Genomic DNA, 24,075 nt, shown 5'->3' with positions numbered 1-24,075 from the left:
GCCTTAGCCAGGGTGTCAGTACCAGGTACCTGTCTAAGAGAAATATCCTGAAGCAAATAATTACCTCTTTTGCTGATAAGAGGTCCCAGTACTTTTCCAATAGAATGATTGCACTAGATTGTTTCATTGGACCATAACTTGTAGAGCACTGATTTATGTGTACTTGCCTTAACATCATGCAAACTATTGTATATGTTGGTGGAACCTAATGTTCCTCTAGTCCTGAGTTGGTGTAAACAGAATTGGTGATTGCATCACTTATTCCTTTCTCTGCCCACATTTTTCTTATGTTTGCAGTTCTAATTTTGTCCACCAGGTGGCCTCTCTTAGGAAGGAGCAGGAAGAAAGACCCTCGAGGCTTAGGTGCCACCTCCTTTTTCATTCTTTCTTTCCTTCCTTCCTTTCTTTTTAATACCCCAAAGAATGGAAATATATTGATGCAGATGTGTAATTGTATTAGACAACAGAAATTTCATTTCCTTATGTCATTATTAAGTACCTATTACTACTAGACACTTAAATCCACAACGTGCCAGCTTAGTTTCCTATATTCTAAAGTAAACAGAAGTGGCTAAAAGTGGATTTATTTATAGTTTGGCCAAATTTCCCATGGGGATGGAGTCTCTCTTTGGATTTCCTGTATTATTCATTATTTCCTATTTTATAAGAAGAATAAAAAGTTGGAAAAAAACAGGAAATATGCACATGTAGGTGGAACTGTTATCAGCATTTTGAGATTCCTGGGAGACAAGTTGCCCTTAGTGTCGATGCTTCAGGGTTCTCAGCTTGGGAGCACCTGGAGAAACCCTAAATCTTCCTTTCCTCGGGGCTCCTGTTTACACTGTTACATCATCACATGGCGCTATCTTCTTGAGGCACTTTATGTGTAACTTTGGTTTATAATTTTCTTCTTCAACTTAATGTGTATAAGAAAGTTTATAAATGTTTTCAAAAATAGTTAGCCAAGTCATGATGGTGCAGCCTATAATCCCAGATTTTAGGAGAATTGTGAGTAGAGGCCATCTTGAGCTACATAGACAGAGCCTGCCTGTACGTAAATAAACAAAATTAGGGCTGGAGAGATGGCTCAGCAGCAAGAGCACTGGCTGCTCTTCCAGAGGGCCCAGTCAATTACCAGCACCCACATGGCTGCTCACAATCTTCTGTAACTCCAGTCCCAGGGGATCCAATGTCTTCTTCTGGCTTCAGACACCAGGCACTCATGTGGGGCACAGATGTACATACCAGCAAAACATCCATACACATAAAATAGGGTCATGAGCTCTCAGGTAATGGTGTTGAATGTATTTTCTTTGCAGAGTAGGGTGTAGAGACCAAAGAGAAAAGGGTTGGCATCTGTGATCACTCCATTGCCAACTCAACTACCCCGTGTCTTTCCACATCCTCCGTCACCCACCTACTGCTCCCTAGTATGTGTCCATCCCATCAGTTCTTGGGCACCCTTTCCCCCATACACATGCATTCATAGATTAGTACAGGCCTGTTAGTGTATCACATGCAGACCATCCATTATTCCCACACTTGTACTTCTCAAGGGAGAGATGAGTTGACCAGGTTCAGGAGTTTGGACCAAGCTAGGTAAGCATCTGGCTGATACTTGCTGGACAGCTGCATTGCTGAGTGAGTGAACATACAGATAGAAAGTCTCTGTCCGAGGAAAGAGATTGACTGAGGGGGCAGCCAGCTGGAGAAAGTGAGATTCCTAATGGTGGGAGTGACAGGAGAGCATTGCATATCACCGGAAAGCTTTTAAATGCAGTACCGCCCTCTACTGAATGTTTTCTACCTCCTACTAGAGCATTTCTTATTTCTCTAGAAATGCGCTCCACTTTGGTTTTTACCAGCCTCCAAAGTCCTCTTTGGAGATGCCAGTTGGCACAAGAGAGTGCTGAACTGTTTACACTCCCTGACTAAGGTTCACGGAGGGGGACGTGGGTTAACTGGGCCACAAAGCCCAGTACAGGACTCATTTGCATGGCCCCTGACGCCATGTGACGCAGCTGGCTCCTCCTATATAAAGAACCAGGAGCCCAAATTATCTCTGAGTTTGGGTTGGGCTGGTGGCTGTGGAGTTTGTGACACACTTGGTGACACCCCTCGAGCCACTTGCCTTCAACTGCGGCTTGGAAGTGCCTGACTTGCTGAGGTTCTGCACTGCAGCCTTCCTCCTGCTCCTAGCTCCAGGGCCTGTCCCATAGCAGCGCGCCAGCGGCCGCCCAAAGCAGCCACAGCTTCCCGACAACTCGAATCATGAACACCGAAATGTATCAGACCCCCATGGAGGTGGCGGTCTATCAGCTGCACAATTTCTCCATCTCCTTCTTCTCTTCTCTGCTTGGAGGGGATGTGGTTTCCGTTAAACTGGATAACAGGTAACCACTAGCCTGACCTCGAGCGCGGAATCAAGCCTTGGAGCCAACCAGGGCTGGGCTCCGAGGTGGATCTCAAAGCTAGCTAGCCTTGCACTGGTCCCTGTTCCCCGCGGTGTAGCATCCTGGGAAGGGGCGGGGGTAGGGGACGCAGGAGGGGGGGTCACCTCCGCGCTGGGATCCGCCAGCAGAGCGTCCCTGCGGCTGCTGTGCGGTGAGAACCAGCAGCTGCCGCCGAGAAGGCAGGGGGGCGGCGACCTAGGCAGGTCTGGGTGCACCGTCTGGGAGAAGGCCGGAAGCTTCTGAATCGTGAGGGAATTCCTAGCTAGGTTTGGAGATCGGTAGGTTTGCCCGGAACCTCTGGGGCCCACAACGGGAGCTTCCCTCAGGCGCGCTCTATTGTTTGCAAATTGCTTGAAAGCAGGCCGCTCAGGCCCGACCGCCTCAGAAACCGCGCAGAGCTCCAATCCGTTGGAACTCAGGGCGGTGCCCGAGCAAGGCTAGCGGGGTTGGAGAAGTGCAGCTTCCTGCAGGGGTTGGAGAGAGGGACCTAAACACTAAAGTGCCTGAAACTCAGGCCAGGAAGACAAGAGAAAGGAAGACCCTAGGCAGATGGAGGACTTCGGTCACAGCTGCCTTGGACTTAAAGAGTGAGTAATGGGTGCTTTTGCTTTTTGTCTTGGCAGTGCCTCCGGAGCCAGCGTGGTGGCCCTAGACAACAAGATTGAGCAGGCCATGGTGAGTGGCATGACTGCGTCATTACCGTCCCCTGACTTAGCTTATGTAACTCTGAGCAGGTCTGAGGGGGTGGACGGAAAAGCGTTTAGCCAGGACCCTATGGAAAACAATTGCCAGCTTCCCATCTTCCTTGGAGACTTTAGAGTCCACCTAGTGGGTTGGGTTGCCTTTTAGGACATTCCCAGTTAGCCCTTGCTACACAACCTCCCTTTGAACTCCTCCATCCCAGGGCTTTGCAGCAGCCTCTGGCTCCCCCCTGAATGATGGTGCAGGGTGAGAGCTTGACTCTTGGGTTTGTCTGCCTCCTGCAGTTGGCAGGGGCCCGAGCTCATTGGATGCAGTTGCACTGCAGTGCCTCTGCAGATCCTGGGCTGGGGTCAGGAGTGGGAGGAAACAGAAAGCAAAGCACCCCACCCTTTTGCTGGTCTGCTTCTTACTAGGTAGAGGCCACACTTTGCCAAACAGCCAAAATCCTGCAGAGGCATGGGACTTCTTGCAGTGATGAGCTCCTCAGCTGTGCTGTGGGGCTTAATGTCATAGTTTCCAATCCCTCAGGAAATTCAAAGGGTATAACAAGCTCCATCCCTTCCCCAGAGCAAGGTTCATGTGTCCTGTTTGAGTCTGCAAGACCACTGTATCTCGGTGTACTGGGTTATGTACAGGGGAGAAAATGCCACAATAGGTGGCATCTTTAGGAGATAACTTCATATTGTTGTCGAATGTTTATGAAGCAGACCAACAATATGGGGTGCACTGTAGGCTTCCCCCAGATTTGTGCCAGCAGCAGGACAAACTAAAAGAGGTCTTAACCTAGTCAGACTTGAAAGTCATTAGTAATTTGGAGGATCTGCAACAAAGTTGGGGTCCCAACCCTGGCATGGCCCAAGTCCTGCAATTCCTGAACAAGAAGAATCTTAAGTGTGTCAGAGAACGGGGCATAAAGAATTGAGCTTCAGGGACAACATGCTGAGCGAGGGTTGCATGATGGTGACATGAAGGCCAGTGCAGCAGATTGATGGCGGGGTGACAGTGTTGCTGCGGGACCATGATGGTTAATAAATAGCTTTGTTCCGTGACAGGATCTAGTGAAGAATCATCTGATGTATGCTGTGAGAGAGGAGGTGGAAATCCTAAAGGAGCAGATCCGTGAGCTGGTGGAGAAGAACTCCCAGCTGGAGCGTGAGAACACCCTCCTGAAGACCCTGGCAAGCCCGGAGCAGCTGGAAAAGTTCCAGTCCCAACTGAGCCCTGAAGAGCCAGCACCCGAAGCCCCAGAAACCCCAGAAGCCCCTGGTGGCTCTGCAGTGTAAGTGGCTCTGTCCTCAGGGTGGGCAGAGCCACAACTTGTTCTACCTAGTTCTTTCCAGTTTGTTTTTTGGTTCCCCAAGCGTCATCTCATGTGGAGAACTTTACACCTAACATAGCTGGTGCCAAGAGATGTACCAAGGACATGGCCATCTGGGTCCACTCCAGTGACAGACCCCTGACAGAGAGCAGGTCTCTGAAAACTGAGTTGCATGGGGCCTAGTAACCCCAAGCCAGTGAGCCTCTCATGCTACCGGGTCCGGGGGCTTGCAGGGCCTGGGCAACTTAGTTACAGCTGGCAAAGGAGAAAGTAGTTTGAGATGTCATGCCAGTGTGCTCCAGAAAGTATAAGGGGTCTGTTTTTCATTTCCATGGACATCTTCCACAGCTTCATCTGACAACCGTTCTATGAAGAAGCCACTTGTGTTTTAAGCAGAGGCAACCTCTCTCTTCTCCTTTGTCTTGCCCAGGCAGGGGCAGAGATGGGAGAAATTGAGCCAAGTCAGCCTTCTGTTGGTTAATATGGTATAATGCATGGCTTTGTGCACAGCCCAGTGTGGGATTACAGCTTTGGGATGACCGCTTACAAAGTTCTGTTTGGTTAGTATTGGCATAGTTTTTCTATATAGCCATAAATGCATATATATACCTATAGGGCTAGATCTATATATTAGTGTAGTGATGTATACATATACACGTACACCTACGTGTTGAAGGGCCTAATCAGCTTTGGGAGTACTGACTGGTCCCTTATCTCTTAAAGCTAATTTTTTGACTGTGCTAATTTACCAAATTGATCCACATTGTCCTGTAGATTATCTAAGACTCAAGATATAAGGGAGGGAGAGGGGGACCAGCCTCATAATGCGGCCACAGATGCCTTGCTGCTGCAACCCTCCCTCATCTGTCCACTGAAGACACATGAAGTCCTCTTTTGAATGCCAAACCCACCATTCATTGGTGCTGACTACATAGAATGGGGTTGAGAGACGATCCGCTTGGACTTCACATTTTGTCTGAGAAGGTGTTTTTTTTATTTGTTGTTGGTTTTTGTTTTGTTTTGGGTTTTTTATTTTTTATTTTTGTGGGAAACTTTGGGATTACTCAAAGGATGGAGTCTTGTGGTGGACAAGAGAAATAAGTAGCTTTGATCCCTTGTGGGGCTGGGAGATGTACCCAGTAAGTTTGTGTAAGGAGGTTCTGTGACAGTGAACACTTTCCACTTTGTGACACCTTATCCTGTTGTATGTCATCAGGATTTGGATTTGGATTTTTCAGATGTAGCTTGAAATTTCAATAAACTTTGCTCTTTTTTCTAAAAATAAAGTTGGTGTCTGTATATGTACACTGGGTGGGCACTTGATAGAGGCAAAATGTTTTGCTAGTATGTCCAATATTTGTTGAACACGGGCAGACCTATGCTGAGACTCGGCAAGTCCATGTAACTTGTCCAAAGTCACACAGCTCTTACAAAAATTTGGACTCAACCTTCCTACTCCATCCTGCTCTTTTATATGAAAGCTACATAATGAATGACAAGAGATGAGCCAAGTTAACACAGATGGGCCTGGGAGTTCTCTCACAACATCCACCAGTGGTTGGGCAAAATCTATTTGGGCTTCCCTGTGCACCTCTTGAGGGCTGCTTACTACCGCCCTTCCCTTTCCACGCTTCTCTGCAGTTGGTCTGACCAACTATTGAACGTTTAGTGTCTCTTGTACCACACCCTCAACTGGACCTAATTCTGGCCCAATTTTGAACCTACTGTGTTCCCAAGGGAGTCACCCCATGCCAGTCATTTCATTTAATCTGGGCTTCCTGTAGGACACACAGCTATTACTTAGACACATGCAATTGAACTGAATTTCATTTTTCTTAAGTCATAAGCCTCAAAGGTGACCAGGATGACTTGGCCCAATTACTACCCAAATTAAATTAAAACGACATGCTTTCTTCTCTGTCAGATTTACACATATTGGCCTGTTCTTTTTCAGTTGTCAAAAATATCTTCCTAATGTTACATATCTCTGCTTGCTGGCCTCCTGAGCCCCAATTTCCCTACCTAGTTCCAGCCTTGCCACTCAGGATGCCAAATTCATCATGTACACCTGTCAATTTGGTCATGATGTGCCGAATACACAGCTGCTGGCGGAGACACAAACAGGGCTATTGCCGTGTCAGCTCCCAAGCACCCATCCTTCATCTGACCTGAGTTTCTCAACCCTTATTCCCAAGCCCTTTCCCTGTAAAACCAGCTGAGGCACTTTTGAACTATTCAGTACATCTATAGACTTCACACCCCCTGTTTTCTAGCTGAAAAATAACAGATGAATAAAGGAAGGTTTGATCCATGGTATCAGAAAGACTGGGGGTGGGGACAAGTGGGTGAAGTGATTGTCTGATATAATCTCAGGACCTGAGAGATGGAGGCAGGCAGATAAATTCAAGGACAACCTAGGCTGCTTGAGACCTTGTCTCAAAAAGAGGAGGGGGGGGGGCATGAGGAAAGGAAGAGGTTTGAAGGGGAGGGGGAATGAGGAGGGGCAGAAACTAGTCCATCAAACCCTCTGGTCAACAAGCACTTTCTGTACAAGAAAGGGGAAAAACTTGTCCCACAGTCACTTAGTGGTAAAGAGAACAACTTTGTTCCCTAGGCAACCCCACCTAAACAGAGACAAACAACTGCAACCTCGGAGGCCACAGTGGTTACTAGAGCAGATAAGAGGAACTTTAGGGTTGTTGTTCACACTCAGGAGCAACTCTTTGTTATTGTTGCTCCACACAAAGGCAACCAGGGTGGAAAAAGGCAGAAAAACATCACTGATGGGCTTTCATGCCTTTTGAAGTTCTAGGCTCAGCTGTTCCCATCAGACCCAGACTAAGGGGAAGAAAACAATTGGAGCTGAAGCAGTAACCCTTTAGTTCTGGGCATGCCAACTTGCTGGGTGACCTCTGGTCTACTGTCTCATTGATCTTCCTGGCAGCTTTTTTGCCATGATCGTGAGAGCTCTGCTCTGTAACCCTCCTCAAGGCAAAACTGTGTTTCCTGACCTTGTAAAAAGGCAGTCGTTGTTTAGCTCCATTAAACAGGCCAGAAAACAGAGGCAGAGGACTCTGTGTAGCTCCCAGAGTTCCCGTGGGCTTCAGGACACAGCAGTTTCCCCTTGAAATGTCAGAAATACTCTCAGACCCCCCTCAATTCCATAGTAGTTAAACTTTGAATCTTTACTGAGAGCAAGAGAGAAAAGGAGATGAGAGAAGACGCAAAGAACAAAATTATTGAATTCAGTGTGGCCTTTTAAAGAATTACTTGTATTTATCCACAAAATCAGAAGCATCCATTTGAATACTAGAACAGTAATATATATGCTAGCTAGGTTTAGACACACACACACACACACACACACACACACACAGTGGGACCACATGATTTACAGAAAAGGGGCTGCCTTGGGTATGAGGAGTAAGGCCTCCAGGCTCAGGACAAGCATAAAGGAAGCTGCTTGGGAGGGAGGCCTCCTGGAGAGCTAGGGGGACGGAGTGGAGGAGGAGGAGGAGGGCCACTTGTACCTGGAGTATAGGAAGAAAGATTGGAGAAAGTGCACAGGAAGCAAAGTGCAGGGCCCACCGGCTCCAGGGGTGTTGTGCTAACATCATCATGCTTGCTCTGGAAACCCTTGCTTTCAAATCTTACCTTTTCTCCTCCTAGCAGGCCAATTACAGCTTGAGAGACAGCCCAGTACCCGGGAGAGGAGTACAGAGAAACACACTCAGATCCAAACACTGAGCATTTAAATACCCCTACCCCTAGATCAGTCAAGGCTTTACCAGGGACTCTGAGTTCGATATTCCAAGAAGAAACGATTTCTAGGAAGGAGCTGGCTGGAAGAGGTAAAGATCACAATCATATTATCACTTACATGGCAGTTTATGTCACATACCATTATAATCAATTTTATTGACTTTTTACTCCACAAGTCTATGAGGTATGTTCTATTAAAATCCCTGTTTGGGATGGCTGGAGAGATAGCTCAGTGGTTAAGAACATGGCTGCTCTCCTGGAGGACCTGAGTTCAAATCCCAGTACCTACATGGCAGCTCATAATTGCAATGCACATAAAATAAAGCTAAATGAGTTCTTTTCCTTTAAGAAATCCCTGTTTAGACACAGTATAGCTCAATGATAGAGAGCACGCCCAGGACAAATAATGTCCTGGGTTTAATCTCCAGCTGAGTGCCACCAATAATAAACATTTTCATTTTACCAATGAGAAAACGAGAACACTGTAAGGTACAGAGACTTCAGGTCCCTTGACCAAAGTCATATAACTGGTGCAAGGCAAATCATGGATATGGAGGAGGGGAGATGGATGCCTGAAGCAATGGCATGAACCACCTCCATAGTTTTCTCAATTTCTCCCGTGTGGTGTAGTGCTTCACATTCCAATGTTGGGTACAACATGGAGAGATGGGAAAGGAAAGGCAATCAGCCCAAACCAGCAGAGAACACCATATTAAAAAATCAGTGAGGCGGGGAAAGATGGGAGTGAACAGAGAAGGAAAGGGCGGGAAGCTGGCTTGGCTGGCCACAAGCCAAATGCCTTTAGATAGCATCCAAGAGGTCTCAGGAAATCTCTGAGTAGGGAAAGGGTGTGAGGCAAGAATTATTTGTAGACGCTGGGTTCTGGCAGCTAGAGAGGCTGGAACAGGCAAGGGCTAATGTAGGAGTGAACCCCACAAAGCTGGTGGACCACCTACTGTTCTAATCCAGGTGTGAGTGCGGTGATGAGGGCCAGCCCAGGGAAGGGTGAGAACAGAGGGCACCGAAAGGAAAGGACAAAGCCAATACAAGGCGGTTATTTCTCAAGGGTGGTCTGTAATCCACCCCATCAGCACTCCCCGAAAGTTCAAAATGCAGGCTGCGGCTCCACACACACAAGCTATAGAGCCTGCATATGTCACAAGTCCATGCTGCTGCAGATGTCACACTATGGGGAACTTTGAGGACCTTCTAGCAGGTGAAAAGCCAGTACGACCTAGTAGCAAAATGAGTCAGGTAGAGAGGAGGTAACTCAGTAGTCTAGCTTGAAGATGACAAGGGTACTGATTTGGGATGGGTGTTTTGTTATGTTTTTTTGTTTTTCGAGACAGGGTTTCTCTATGCAACAGCCCTGACTGTCCTAGAACTCACTTTGTAGACCAGGCTGGTCTCGGACTCACAGAGATCCGCCTGCCTCTGCCTCCCAAATGCTGGGATTAAAGGTGTGTGCCACCAACACTGCCTTGGGACTTCAACCAGATTTTCAATTATATAACTCAAGATGACCAAGAAATTAAGATGTGCTGCCTCTACTTCCTAAATGCTAAGATCACAGATATGCAACGCCGAATCCAAATTTAACCAATTAAATTTAACCAATTAAATTATGTGCATGGATATTTTGCCTGCATGTATGTCTGTGTACATGCATTCCTTGTCCCCAAGAAGGCACGGAGAGTGCATTAAATTCTGTGGAACTGGAATTACAGACAACTGTCGACTGCAGTGTGAACACTGCCAATTGAACCTGGGTCCTCTGGGAGAGCAGCCAACATTCTTGTTCCTGTGCCGTCTCTCCAGCCTTGTAACCACTTTTCTCTCTAGATGAAGATTTTCCTGATACTCCTGAGCTCAAGTAATTCTCCCGCCTCAGATTCTAAAGCAGCCAAGACTACAGGTTTGAGCCATTAGGCCTTACTTCATTTTAACCAATTTGGAGGACACCGACCATTGGTGTTAAGAACATTCAGACTGGCACGCAACCATGGCCAACCTATCCCCAGAATGTAGTCAGTATCCTAAGTCGGTAGTGTGTCCCTGGGAAACACTCGCTCCCCCTTCCTCCCACCCCCACCGTGAAAGTGCTGTGTGTCTAGCAGGTTGAAAGGACTTTAGAGGAAGAATGTGAATGCTAATTTGCATTTCCGGCTGAGCTGAGAATATTTGCATATGGAGAGACCATCCGTTAACTGTGTGGACAGAAAACTGCGAAGGCCAGGGCTGGAACACATGATGTACCCACGTCTGCATGTCATCGGATCTGAAATGCTGAAGTCATGTGAATAGATGTGAAGTCACCACCCCGGGGAGAAATGGCTGCAGAGGACAAACAGGGAGCCCAGGAGGGAACCAGTTCAGCTGTGATGCAAGAGCTGGGGGAAAACACGGCTTGCTGACATCTCTCATTTTTACCTTTTGGTCCATTCTGTCTGACGGTTCTTCTTCAGAGGCCTTATCACAGCCCTGGCATCCCATAAAATTGAACACACCCCTAAAGGTCACTTTGAGGAAGGCTGAAGCAACTGGGTATTCCGGGAAGAGGCAGCCAGGGGTTCTGAGCTGCAGTCCTTGTCTTTCCACGGGCACCTATATCATGATGGTTTGCATCAACTGCTCTAGACCTCAGTTCCACAAGCTGCAAAACACAGCGCTTCCAACAGGTCCTTTCTAACTCTGCTGCCCAGGAAGCCCAAAGACAGAGAAGTCTCTGTCTGGCTAGAAGCTTCCGCACACGCCTTTGATCCCAGCACTCGGGAGGCAGAGGCAGGTGGATCTCTGTGAGTTCGAGGCCAGCCTGGTCTACAGAGTGAGTTCTAGGACAGCCAGAGCTGTTACACACGGAAACACTGTCTCAAAAAAACAAAACAAAAAGATATCTTTAGAGGTCTATGCAACCCTCCCGGTATGTTACTCTACTTTCTTTTCTTCCTTCCTCCTTCCTTCCTTCTTTTGTTCCTTTCTGTCTTTCCTTCATCATGCCTGGTTTATATTGTGCTGAGGACTAAACCTGAGGTTTCCTGCATCCTAGGACTACTTCCCTAGATCCCCACCCCATTTCCAGCAGCAGACAGGTCAATTTTCTGAGCAATTGTTACAGGCTAGATTAACTTTGGACTCTAATCGACTAGGTTCTAGACAACAAGGATCAGTGAAGACTATTTTGGGGAGAGTTTAGGATTAAATATATTTGAAAGACCTACCCGTTACCCAGCAGGGCAGTGCACACATGGAATCCTAGGTCGTGGGGGGCTGAGGTGGGGGAACAGTCTGTGAAAATCAAGCCTGAGCTACAAAGTAAACTCTAAATTAGCCTGGGTTGTGCAAGCAGACTCTGTCTCAAAACCAAGCAAACAGTAACTAAAAGGCTGTGTTACATGGCTCAGCCTCTGCCTCCTGGGTGCTAGGATTAAAGGCATGTACCACCACACCCAGCTAGTCTCCGGGGACTAAGTACCATTACCATGTCTGTGGTTCCAAGATCTCTATGTCTGGTTTGAAGAATTCCCCTGAGTTTTTGGACATAGGTCGTCAAAGCTCTCCTTCTCAGTTCCTTTCATGTGTTTCATAAGAACACTGGTACCTATAAGACCCAAACTGAAGTCTTGACTCTGGCCTCCACAATTGTGGATCCCCAGCTACACAGCTGTTCAAGTCTCCATCCTAGCTCCACCACTCATATATTGAGCAGGACGGAGTGGAAAAGGGGAGAGATCTCTTTTCTCTAGCACCATAGCCTAAGCTACCCTCACACAGCTTCTCACATCCTCACATACTGGCTCCCTGCTTCCATGCTGGACCCTGTCCATCCCACGTAACAGCTATAGCGAGCTGCCTTAACACCAAATCAAATTATGGCCTTCCCTTGCCTTAAGCCTATCAATGGCTTATCTCCAGACTTAGACTAAAGTCCAAACTCCTTCCCAGAGCACACAGGTGCTGCATGATCTAGCCTCCCCTCCCTCTCTAGCTTCTCCACGTGCCACTTTGCTGCTCTGGCCAAACTCCAGCCCCACAGAACTCCCTCCTTCCCCGACTCCTCACACACTTTGGGTATATGTTTCTCTGTGAAGAACCATCCAGAAGTCTATCAGTCCACTCTGCTTATCACAAAGGTACTCGGTCCTGTCTCTTGGCTCTCTGTGTCTGTCTGTCTGTCTGTCTCTGTCTCTGTCTCTCTCTTTCTCTTAGATATTTGCTCACTACTCTTTCCAAAGAAATTCCCCTATTGTCATTTCTTTCATAGCCCTTAGCACTTATCCCAATTGTATGATTTACTGTTTTGTTTGCTTCCCTGGATGGGGCACCTCATCTTCAGAGCTTAACACAGTATCATTGAAACATGCCAACCAGGCCGGGCGGTGGTTGCACACGCCTTTAATCCCAGCACTCGAGAGGCAGAGGCAGGCAGATCTCTGTGAGTTCGAGACCAGCCTGGACTACCAAGTGAGTTCCAGGACAGCCTCCAAAGCCACAAAGAAACCCTGTCTCGAAAAACAAAAAAAAGAAACATGCCAACCAACAAAGAAATTTCTTGGTGTTTTGGATACTGTAGCCAGTGATGGAAGGTTGGGATGGGATATGATGTCCCAAAGCCTTTCAAATGGCACAAGTAAATTGGTCTGTTGATCATGTCAGTGATGGAAACAATGAACCGTTTGCTCTGTCAACAACTTTTAATTGAACTGGTTGTATGTGTCTGTCAGGTAGCAGACTCAGCATCGGGAATATGCTGTTGTAAACCTAAGAGATATGGTGCAGGCTTCTAAATGGGTTACTGCAAAGGGAGACTGTAGATATCCCTGATGTTGTCCTTTAAGATACTCTAAATGTCTGCTTTTCTCCATCTCTAGGTTTTAACCGAGAAGCCTTCTGCTAACTGTCTGGAGGTGTTGGTCAAACCACATCTCTCTTGAAGAAACGGCCATAGTTACTAGGGTTGGCTCTGTCTGTTATAACAAAAACACCAGCAGCTATTGCTCTTAAATGATAGTTTACTTATCGCTCTCATTATAGAAGTCTGCAGATAGGCAGCCTAGGTGGGTGGGTACAACATTCCTATAAAGTCACCAGTGACTCAAAGTCCTTCCAAGTTGCTACTCACCACAGTTACCAATTGTTTCATTGTCCAGAAGGAAGGGCTGTTCATGTGCTGGCCAGTCTATCCACACCAAAGGCAGGAGAGGGGGTGAGGAAAACCGCTCCTTGCTTCTGAGATCTTCCTAGAAATAATGCACAACACTTTTGCTCCCATCTCACTGGCCAGAACGTGACCTGCCCACTCTTATTTCTAAGAGAGGCTTTCTTTGAGTGATCACTCTGTGAGCACTGAACAAACTCACATTTGCCCCAGAGAACACAGACACTGGAGAGGCAGCAAGTATTTCTACCCTCAGGTATTTAGATATACCAAGACATACTGAAGGAAGGGAGAAGGAAAGAGGAGGAGAACATAGAAAAGAGCTTTACAGAAAGATCTGGAACCACTAACTCCCACATTGCTCACATTAGCAGACCATGGCAGGCTTCGAGGCACAGCTGTATGCCTGGGCAGCAGCCTGGGAGGGAAGGGTGGTGTCTCTCCTGCTATGGAATGGGTTTCCAAGAATGGCTTATGTAAGAAGGCCTCAGAAGATGATCACAGGAACTCTAGAAATGGAGAACCCAGACTATCCTGTTAAATATCTTTTTGTAGCCATCTTTAAAATAGTCAAATCTTGCCAGGTGATAGTGACACACACCTTTTATCCCAGCACCTGGGAAGCAGAGGCAGGTGGACGTCTCTGAGTTTGAGGAGAGCGGCCTTCTATACAGAGGGAGTTACAGGACGATGGGGATACACAGAGAAACCCTGTCTCCAAAACAAAACAAAAAATTATAATCAGCTCTCATCCCAAAGTTGACTTTTCAAAGTGGGGGTTCCAGAAAAAAAGTCTCTTAATTTCAAGGCTGAGAGAGGCCTGGAGAGTCGTCATACCCTATCTTTTTCCACCCCACCCCCACCTTCCCACTGCAGCCTCCTGCAGGACATGTGGGTTGCCCCGGGATGTTTATATCTGGGTAATGTTTTCCCTGGGACTGCAGCCCGCGTGTGTTTGTGCATTGAGTTTTGAGATGCGATCTTGCTATGGAACCCAGACTGTATTTGAATTTGACATTCTCATTCCCCACTTTCTCAAGTGTTGGGAGAGAAGGCCAAGACCACCACACCAGACATGCCTTACAGGAATGTAGCTTTCTTTCAAGTCTTAAGCATTTCCTCTGTATGTGGATGAATGAATTATGCATTAATACCCAGTTCCCCAAACCTAGGAGTACAGATATATTTCAACAGTCATTACCACACAGAGGAGGACATAGAAAATGGAGTGTTCTGGAAGGCCTAATTGACCCCTATCATCCCCTTGTGTCATTCCCTACCTCAGAAGCTTCAAGCCTGAAAGAGAGGGAGAGACATTGTTTCTTTCACCTTTAGAAAAGGCAAGGGCTGTGTGATGGAGCACCGCTGTCATCCCAGTCCTTGGGAAACTGAGGCAGGAGAATCACTGTAGTCCTGAACTGGGCTACATAGTGAGCTTTAGGCCTGCTTGGGCTATGTCGTGAGACCTTGTCCCAAAAAAGGAGGGAGTGAGGGAGAGGAGGAAGAAGTAAGAATAGGCAAGGGTCAGGCACAGAGATGAAAGCCTGGGACACCAGCACTCTGAGGGAGAAGCAGGTAGATGGCGGCTTGCAGGCCAACCTGTGCGTGTGCGTGCGTGCGTGCGTGCGTGCGTGCGTGCGTGCGTGCGTGCGTGTGTGTGTGTGTGTGTGTGTGTGTGTGTGTGTCAGGGCCTCTTCAGTACTTTGTCTCAAGGGCTCTTATCTATGTCTTCTACCTCCAATTTCCCCTGCAGGGTCTACAGCTTAGACCTGTCTAATTTTCTTATACAGCCTAGGAAATGGGACACCAGGGCAATGTTACAAAGGGCTGGAGAAACTAGGATTTTGAGAAGGCATTTGCCCTGCCTCTGGGCACAGTCCTTTCGGGTGCCAGGCCTAGCTATGGAAGTTTGTCACCTGACCCTGTCTTTCCAGTGAGCAAGAATTACTCAGGCAGAACCCAACTCCTGCCCCTCCCTTGAATGCTGAACATTCTGTTTTTTGCCCTTAGGAAGAAACTGGTAAATAACTACATTCTCTCCTCCCAGTTGCAACCCCCCTCCCCCGCCTTCTGTACAAAATCAAGGAACTGGGTCACGTTACATAAGTCTGTGTGGTTTTGACGGGCTGAACATCAAGCTTCAAATTGTTGTCCCCACACATGCTGGAGCAGAGCCCCTGTTCTCCTGGGTAACATGAAGGGAGGCTGCTGAGTTCCAAAAGTTTGGTGAGTTGTTTTTCCATACACTTAGGCCAGTATAACCCATGTGACCATGTAACTTCTCCTACAACTTGCCTAGACAGGCACCCCATGGTGGAATGGGCAGGGGAACATCCCAGAATGTGCCATCAAAGTGTCAAGGCCAAGGCCCAACTCCTGTAGAGTCAGTCATTCCATCATGCATTTGTTCAGTGGACAAATCCTTAGAGAGAACCTCTTGCAGACGTGGTTCAAGGACAGGTAAGACTCCTGAAGTCGAGTGGCTCAGTTGCAGTGGAGGCAGGCAGGCAGACAAAAGCAGATACAAGTAGTAACAGCATCAAGTGTTAAGGAAACCGAGGCTGGGAGGGAGGAAGAGGCATCCCTTAGATCATACAGGCTTGTGATGACCAGTGTCTTTTTTTTGTCACTGAACATATACTGTGTATTGAACATTTAGCCCCAGGCCCTTTAGACAGAAAGTGAGTAACAGTCAACGAACCAGGTATGATGTTGTACAGCTGTGACTATAATACAGAAAAGGCAGAGGCAGGAAGATTGGGGTTTGCAGGCTACATAGTGAGACCCGGTTGTTTAGAAAGATACAATTTCTGTTCTTGCAAAACTATAATATAATCAGGGAGACAAATTGAATAAACACATGTAGCGAGCAGCCGGTGTGTTCACAGCCACAGTGCTACCATACTTCACAACAATCCGAGGCTAAGGGCTAAGGATGAAAATAAAGACAAAGACAGCGGCTCATTCTTACAAGGAGAATGGCATTTATTATTACAAGAGTGGAGCCTTATATCCCAAAGGCAGGCATGGTGGAAAAACACCAAGGTCAGAAGCCTACATTCCCAGGGCCCTCCAGCAAAGGGTGGGCCAAAAACAGGAATTAGCTTTTAGACAATAAACAGGAACTTGCATGCAGGCCTTACTGAGAGGAGGGGATGAGAAGTGTTTTGCTAAAAGCCCCTAGTAACAAGCAGTCAACAGACCCCCATGGGGGAAGGGTGCAACACACACACACACACACACACACACACACACACACACACAGAGGCGTGCGCGTACATGCTAAAGGGGGTCATTCTGGTCTGGCACAGAAGGAAGTTAGCTGGTCCAGTGGGTAAGTGCACTTGTTGCACAAGCATTGAGAACCTGGGTTTGGGTCCCCAGGACTCATGTGAAAAAGCAGGACTTGGCCGTGTGCATTCCTGTAAGGCCAGCCCTGTCGGATGCAGAGATAGGAGAACACTTGGTGCTTGCTGGGCAGCCAGTCTCATAAAAACACAGCAGAAAAGCAAGCTCCAGGCTCAGTGACAGACCCTGTCTCCAGGGAGTCGCTGAGAGGGTGCTAGAGCAAGACAGAAGTTTCTCTTCTGGTTTCTGTAGGTGCATGCATGTGTGCACACCCCCAATACGGACACACAAAGTCTCCATATAGTCCCGAAAGGCTGTAAAAAGTACAACTCTAACACACACATCTCTCCTCCTCCTCCCCCTTCTTTTTCTTCGTCCTCTTCCTCCCCCTCTGCTTCTTATTCTTTTGCGTTTTGAGACAGGGTCTTGCACACCCCAGGCCAGAGTCGAACTCTATTTGTAGCTGAAGATAACCTTAAACTCCTGATCTCTTTGTGACTAGTAGTATTACAGCCAATTGTCACCAACCTAGTTAGTCAACGATACTTTTAAAACACAGGGAATCCGGGCAGGTGGTGGTGCACGCCTTTAATCCCAGCACTCAGGAGGCAGAGGCAGGCGGATCTCTGTGAGTTCGAGACCAGCCTGGTCTACAGAGCAAGTTCCAGGACAACCTCCAAAGCCACAGAGAAACCCTGTCTCGAAAAACAAACAAATGAAAAACAGGGAAAACTACCTCCAAATTGACAAAGAAGGACAACTTGCCAAAACAACAACAAAACACCCTTTGCAGAGGCCAGTGCCAGGTCAGAAGACTCTGGACTGTAATTGACAAATTGCTGGAGGCTACAGACAAGCCTGCAAGTTAGTTACACATTGCCTGTGCGACCTGCCCTGGGTAGCAGCAGCTGTTTGTTTAACCTCCAGGAGCTCCCCCAGCTCGCAGCCAATATCAGAAACAGCCCACCCCGGCTTCTGCAAGGGGGCGTGGAGGAGCAAAGAAAACATTCTGAAATATGCCAGAGCATTCTGTTCTTTTAAAGGCCTCAGGAAAAGCAATTTAACTAGAACATAACCTGCTGACGTGACATCAGAACCTAACCAACCTTGGGGAATGACATACTCAACCCAAGCTCTCTGGAGCCTCCCACATAGATGGGGCATGTGTGTGTCAAGGATTGGGGTGGTTGGGAAGAATGTGCATGGGAGAGAGAGCCACATCTAGATTCCTCCAGCTAGTCTGTCCTGCCAGAGGGGCACAGGGATTGAGGCGCGCTGGGGAAAGTTCCAGTTGTGGAGCCCAGTCCCAGCTGATACATCCGCAGCACACCCGTACCTGAGGTTAAGGAATATTGCTGAAGAGCCAGAGGAACAGGGTGTTAGGAATAATGTGGAGTGGGTTGGAACCGCCAGTGGCAGGGCCTCGATCCCGAGCTGGGACCATGAGGATCGAGGTCGCAGGGCGGGTGATGGATGGATGGGGAAACGGAGACCTGTACACATGGCTCGCATAGAAAATTTTATTGAGGGGGAGGTAAGAATATAAGGTAAAGCGACACTGAGGCAGAGGACAGATGAGAGGAGGGAGACAGGAAAAGTCCTGCCAACCCCAGGTGACCAGCTGGAAAGAGAACATAAGTCGGAGGGGTCTGTCTTTTAAGGGGGTCCCTTGCACCTGCGTGTAGACTACACAGTTATGGATCCCTGGTCTGACCAGGGTACTGCCTAAGTGCATTCTGCCAGGTGACAGGGGCAGGCCAGCATAATGCCTGAATCCTTCCTTACACAGGGGTTTGATACAAGTCTGTCTCCCTCCCTCCCTCCCTCCCTCCTTACCTCCCTTCCTCCCTTCTCTCTCTGTTTTTCGAGACAGGGTTTCTCTGTGACTTTTGAGCCTGTCCTGGAACTAGCTCTTGTAGATCAGGCTGGTCTCGAACTCACAGAGATCTGCCTGCCTTTACCTCCTGAGTGCTGGGATTAAAGGCATGGGCCACCACCGCCTGGCTAAGACTGTGCTACATCCATGAAGTCTCCTTCAATGTGCTGCGTAAACATGAGTTGAACAAGGGAGAGACCAATAGATCTGCCGAAGTGGATAGGGGAAAGCTCATAGGGCCTCCTCATCCCTGCATAAAGAACTATAGGCCACAGAGGAATGCAGGAGAAACGGAAGAACACACCAACCGGTTATTCAATATCAAATGGTCAGCCCTGAAAACATGCGAACATGTAGCATACAGACTGAGCAAGCTATGCTTAGGAATATACGTGTATGTGCATATGCATAGATGCATGCAACAATTAATAAAAACCAGAGGCTGTGAATCTGAACGGGAGAAAGTGAGCTAGGCTACATGGGAGGACTAGAGGGAGGAAGAGAATGCGGAACAGGCCTATGACCCTGAGTTTAACGTATTAGATATGCTCTGCCAAGGAGAAATGAGACTCTTCAGCTAATAAATTCACACTGTTTGAGAGAATTGTTATCATGAAAAAGTGTGTACAAAAATGAATCCAGGGAGGTGGTGGTGCAAGTCTTTAATCCCAGCACTCAGAAGGCAGAGGCAGTTGGATCTCTGTGAGTTCGAGGCCAGGCTGGTCTACACAGCAAGTTCCAGGACAGTCAGGACCGTTGTGCAAAGAAACCTTGTATTGAAAAAAGCAAACAATCAAAAAAAGTATCTCATACAAGCTACAGAAACCTGTAAGATAATATACCAGAACAGTTTCAAGGTGTATCCAATCTCTTGACATTGTGATAACATGTTATCCTTGGAGTTCATGAAGAACTGTAAAAATAGAGTTACATAACTACTGGCAAAATTACAGGCACAGATTGGGTGTGGTGATGACTTTTCAAATGGAACACAAATTCAAGGCCGACCTAGGCTACAGAGTGAGTTCCAGGTCAATTTCATTTGCATAGTGTAAATTTGTCTCAAACACAGACAGAGGTGTGGGGTGAGGGGAGGAAGGAAAGGAAGGAGAGAGAGGTGGGGGAGGGATGCAGAGACAGAGAGAGAAAAAATACGGAACACCAAAGATTCGAAAAACAAAAAACCAGAACACTGTGCATTCTTAGAGAATTGTAAATTAACAAATTAACAAAAGAATGAGACACCTAGTCTTGCGGTCCCAATCCAGACATTTACAAGCATCACAAACTGGTAAAGATATGGAAATACAGAAACTTTGATTCTTTGCTGGCTGGGAATGCAAAATGGTGGTACAATGATGTTGGAAGAGTTTTGAAACCGAATTTATCATATGATCCAACAATAATGCTCTTTAGTATTTGCCTAGATGACCTGAAAAGTTATACCCATAAAAAAAGACCTTGAAGGTGTTTATAACAACTTTATTCATCAGTGCCCAAGCCTGGAAGCAACCACGATGCCCTTGAGTAGATTAATGGGGCCAATAAGTGGTAGTGAATTCTGTTAGTAGAGTCTTTTTTCAGGTCTAAAAAGAAGTTGTTGAAACCCCAAGAAGACAGAGCAGCAGTTCTCAACCTGTGGCTCTTGACTCTTTTGGGAATCGGATGACCTTTACACAGGGGTCACATATCAGATGTCCTGCACATCAGATATTTCCATTATGATCCATAACAGTTACAAAATTACAGTTATGAAGTAGCAATGAAAATGATGTTATGGCTGGGGGTCAGCACAACCTGAGGAACTGCATTAAGGGTCGCAGCATTGGGAAGGTGGAGAAGCACTGACATAGAGAAACTTCAAGTGTGCTATGTGGAAAAAGACACAAACTTATGATCCTAATTATGGGACACTATGGCTACCTCAGAACGTCAGAGCTGGTGAAAAGATCTAGGATTGCTAGGCGTGGGCAGAAAGGAGAGACAGTAGGTACCATACAGAGGATTTGAGGGACAGTGAAACTGTTCGGTGTGATATTGTCATGGAACACACATAACTCAACATTTACTGATACCCATAGGAGACATACGCCAAGTTTGAACCCCGAGGCAAGCTGTGGCCTTTGGATGATGAGAGTGCATCGGTGCAGGCTCATCAATTTTAATGCATGTTCCCCTCTGGTAGGGAATGTTGTCAGTCATGGAGAGAGGCTATGAAATTCGCGTGAGGACTTTCTATATTCTCTAGTCAACTTTGCTGTGACCCTAACACTACTGCAAAATGTAATGTAAGTTCATTAACGTTTTCAGAAATGTGGACAGTTGGAGTTTTCAGGCACCTACAGACCATCTGTCCACTACACTTTATTTGGCAGCTAGATCAGCTGAGGCTTGATAAATGGAAAGAACTTGCCCAGAACAGCAAGTTCAATGAAGAACCGGGGTTAAAGTCACACCATACGACCTCTCTGTTCTATATACGTCAGACTGACACAAGACAAGAATCGCCCCATTGTTTTCTGTTAGACAGTGATTAGTGTACGCTCTCATGAAGTAAAAAGACAGAACAATCCATGCCAGACTTGGTGGTACACACCTGTAATCCTAGAACTTGAAAGGCTGAGGAAGGACGATCTAGGGTTCAAGATTAGCCTGGGCTACAAAACGGGACTATCTCAAAAACAAAGCAAAGGCAAACCACCAGCAAGCCACAACAACCCAGGCCTAATTTACACCTCAAGTTCTTCTAAACCTTCAGGGCTAGAGACAGCTGACAGGCAGGTACAGGAAAGGAGCCAAAGGCCTTTCCCTGAGGCCTGTTCTTGGCTCTTCTGTTCCCAACTGAAGGCCAGAGCAGTACAGTACACACATGTATAAGTAAACTCTTTACAAGATTGTAGTTATTCACTGTAAAGTTCAGAGGGTTTTGTGGGGGAGAGGGGTTGTTGCTGCTGTTGTCTTTATTTGTTAGTTTGACAGAGGTTCTTGGAATACAGCCAAGACTAGCCTGGACCTTCAACTCCTGCTTCCACCTCCTAAATGCTGCGGTTACAGATATAAGCCAATACACTCTCTCAGTTCCTAAAAGCACTTCAATTAGCATACAGTCATTCTACATATGTGTGGAGGGCAGTGTAGCATCACGAAAAATGTTAGCATGTGTAATAACTTATCAGATCGTGCCCTTATCATTTCATTGTGACGGGAACGCGCAAAATCTTCTCTAGGGTCAGACCTGATAGCCCATGAAAGGTTCAAAAGTGCAAGGCCTGTTGAACTACAGAGTGAATTTAAAGCTAGCCTAGCCAGCCCAGGCAATTTATTGAGACCCTGTCTCAACTTTTTTTTTTCAAGACAGGGTTCCTTTGTGTAACTCACAGAGATCCACCTGCCTCTGCCTCCCAAGTGCCAGAATGAAAGGTGTGCACTGCCACTGTCCAGTATTTCTCAACTTCTTTAAACATCAACATCTTCTTTTCTACTCATTCTGAAATCTCCAATGACCAAGGACACCTTTACTTATGCTCAAGGTACAAGCCACCAGCCTCTCCTGGCTGACCACAGTGGTCACGGTAGCTTCCTAATGAACCTCACGGCTGTTCCCTTACCCTGTGCAATCCATACCACTCACTTCTAGTCAGAGGAAGTGCTGCAACATAAGCTTGCTTGGATCTCCCCTCTGCTCAAAATACTTCTACGGCTTCTCATCTCCAATGAAATTCACACTCTGGAGCATTGCCTTACAGACATGTCCAGGCCTCGGTCATGTCTGTCCCCTCCGGTGACTTGTCTCAAAAAAAAAAAAAACCCTCTCCCACGCAATGCCCGGGTCAACTTACATGCCAAGCTGTTCTACTTCTGGGCCTTGGCTCATAATCGTTCCACCTGCCAGCAATAATCTCTCCATTAAGGTCAGCCAACCTAGTGATAGCATGCTCATCTTTCAAGACGGCAATAGAAAACTTGCCCGAAACTCTTCAGCTGAATCAACTATTCCCTCTAGTATACCGTATAAGTGAACACCAGAAATGCCTCTTTAGTGCCTATTATGTGTTGTGTTTCCCTCTTCGTGTAAGCAACCAATTCTATTAGTTTCTGGCTTATCCTTCTGTTTCTTTCTGCACAAATGAACAGATTTGTATTACATATAACGTATGTGTGTTATATAGTTTATATTATTTATTATACATAGAGGTTTTACTTCTACTTCTTAGGCAAAAAGGAATGTCATGCAGATACTTTCTGACCTTGTCTTTGCTTTTGTGACATTAGCTTTAGACCCCTGGGCCTCATCTGTACGCTAGGCAAGTTCTCTAGCCCTGAGCTACCTCAGTCCCATACTTGTTATTTTATTAACTACTTATCCTAGCTGGATGTGGTGACTCACACCTATAATCCAAGCACTTGAGAGGCTGAGACAGGAGGGCTGCAGGTTCCAGGCTTGGGCTACCTAGCAAGAGCCTATTAGCCCAACATTAATTAATTAAACAAAGACCGAGCCTCGAAGTCACTCCCTACCAGTTTGTAGGGAGTATCCGTATCATTTTCACAGCTGTACAATACTCTGCTGTGCTCATACTGTAGTCTGTGCAGTAATAACTGTTTTTGTCTGTAGATATTAAGACATTTTCATAGTGTTGGGAATGGAACCCAGGGCCTCAGCATTCGAAGCAAGCACTCTACCAACTAAAACTACATCTCCAGTCCCTTTTTCTAATATTTTGCAACCATAAGCAACACTGCAATAATTACCTTTGCACATATGCATTTACAGACTATTGGAGATAGATTCCTAGAAATGGAATTGGTGAGTCAGAAGATACATGCACAGATGATTTGGGGAGATATTGTCAAATTCCTCTCCAAAGGGCTGAATCGATTTTCTTTTCCCTCAGCGCCACAGGAGAATCACCTCAGATCTTTTGAGAAGGTGTTTTCTTAGAAGACGCACCAGCTCCATTTCCCTGGCTGCCCCGTCTTTACAGCTGGTCTCCAGGAGTGGCCTCTGTGTGGATAGCCCTGCCCCCTAGCACTCACAGCTAGCGTTTCACAAGAGCCATGGACAAAACCAAGTTCCTACATTTCTAGGAATAAGTTTTCAAATTTCATCTTTTGCGTTCCTTGTTGGGGAAAACCAAAGAAAAAGCAAATTATAGTGACTTGAAGTGAGAAAGGCATCCGAAGTTCATTAGCTTGGGAAACATGGAAAGCAGTACGAGGGAAATTTACTGCTTTTCCACACTCAACAAGTACCAATTTGGTTTGTTCAAAGGGCCCTCATAAGCATCCATCTTATAAATAAATAAACCCTTCTATTGAGAAATATAATAAAGTCCTTTACTGTGCTGCAAGGATCACATAGTGCTTTCACACACATATTATCTCATTTGATCCTTCCAGTGGAAACATCTACATAGGAACAATTGCATTGCTGGCCAATCTTTGATGTATATTAAATGGT

The 24,075-nt window shown here is 46.7% G+C and overlaps 1 protein-coding gene across 8 annotated transcripts in view; it reads left to right on the top strand.

The window, feature by feature from the left end:
• Tsc22d3 (TSC22 domain family member 3) overlaps window positions 1-5,759 on the top strand; it is a 61,531-nt gene extending 55,772 nt beyond the window's left edge. For 6 of the 8 annotated variants that reach the window (XM_040744465.1, XM_040744467.1, XM_040744466.1 and 3 more), the window contains 2 exons: window positions 3,077-3,128; window positions 4,208-5,759. In XM_040744465.1, coding sequence (XP_040600399.1) covers window positions 3,077-3,128; window positions 4,208-4,438 — 283 coding nt within the window. In that variant the 3' untranslated portion in view covers window positions 4,439-5,759. Of the gene's footprint in view, window positions 1-2,048; window positions 2,394-2,565; window positions 2,732-3,076; window positions 3,129-4,207 lie in introns of those variants that run through there. The other 2 variants (XM_040744469.1, XM_040744471.1) reach the window with 2 other exon arrangements.
• Window positions 5,760-24,075: the final 18,316 nt, after the last annotated feature.

Source organism: Mesocricetus auratus, unplaced genomic scaffold (assembly GCF_017639785.1).
Source record: "Mesocricetus auratus isolate SY011 unplaced genomic scaffold, BCM_Maur_2.0 Super-Scaffold_100003, whole genome shotgun sequence".
Taxonomy (NCBI): Eukaryota; Metazoa; Chordata; class Mammalia; order Rodentia; family Cricetidae; genus Mesocricetus; species Mesocricetus auratus.
Note: the sequence above shows the minus strand (reverse complement) of the source record. Positions and strands in the feature narration are given on the sequence as shown.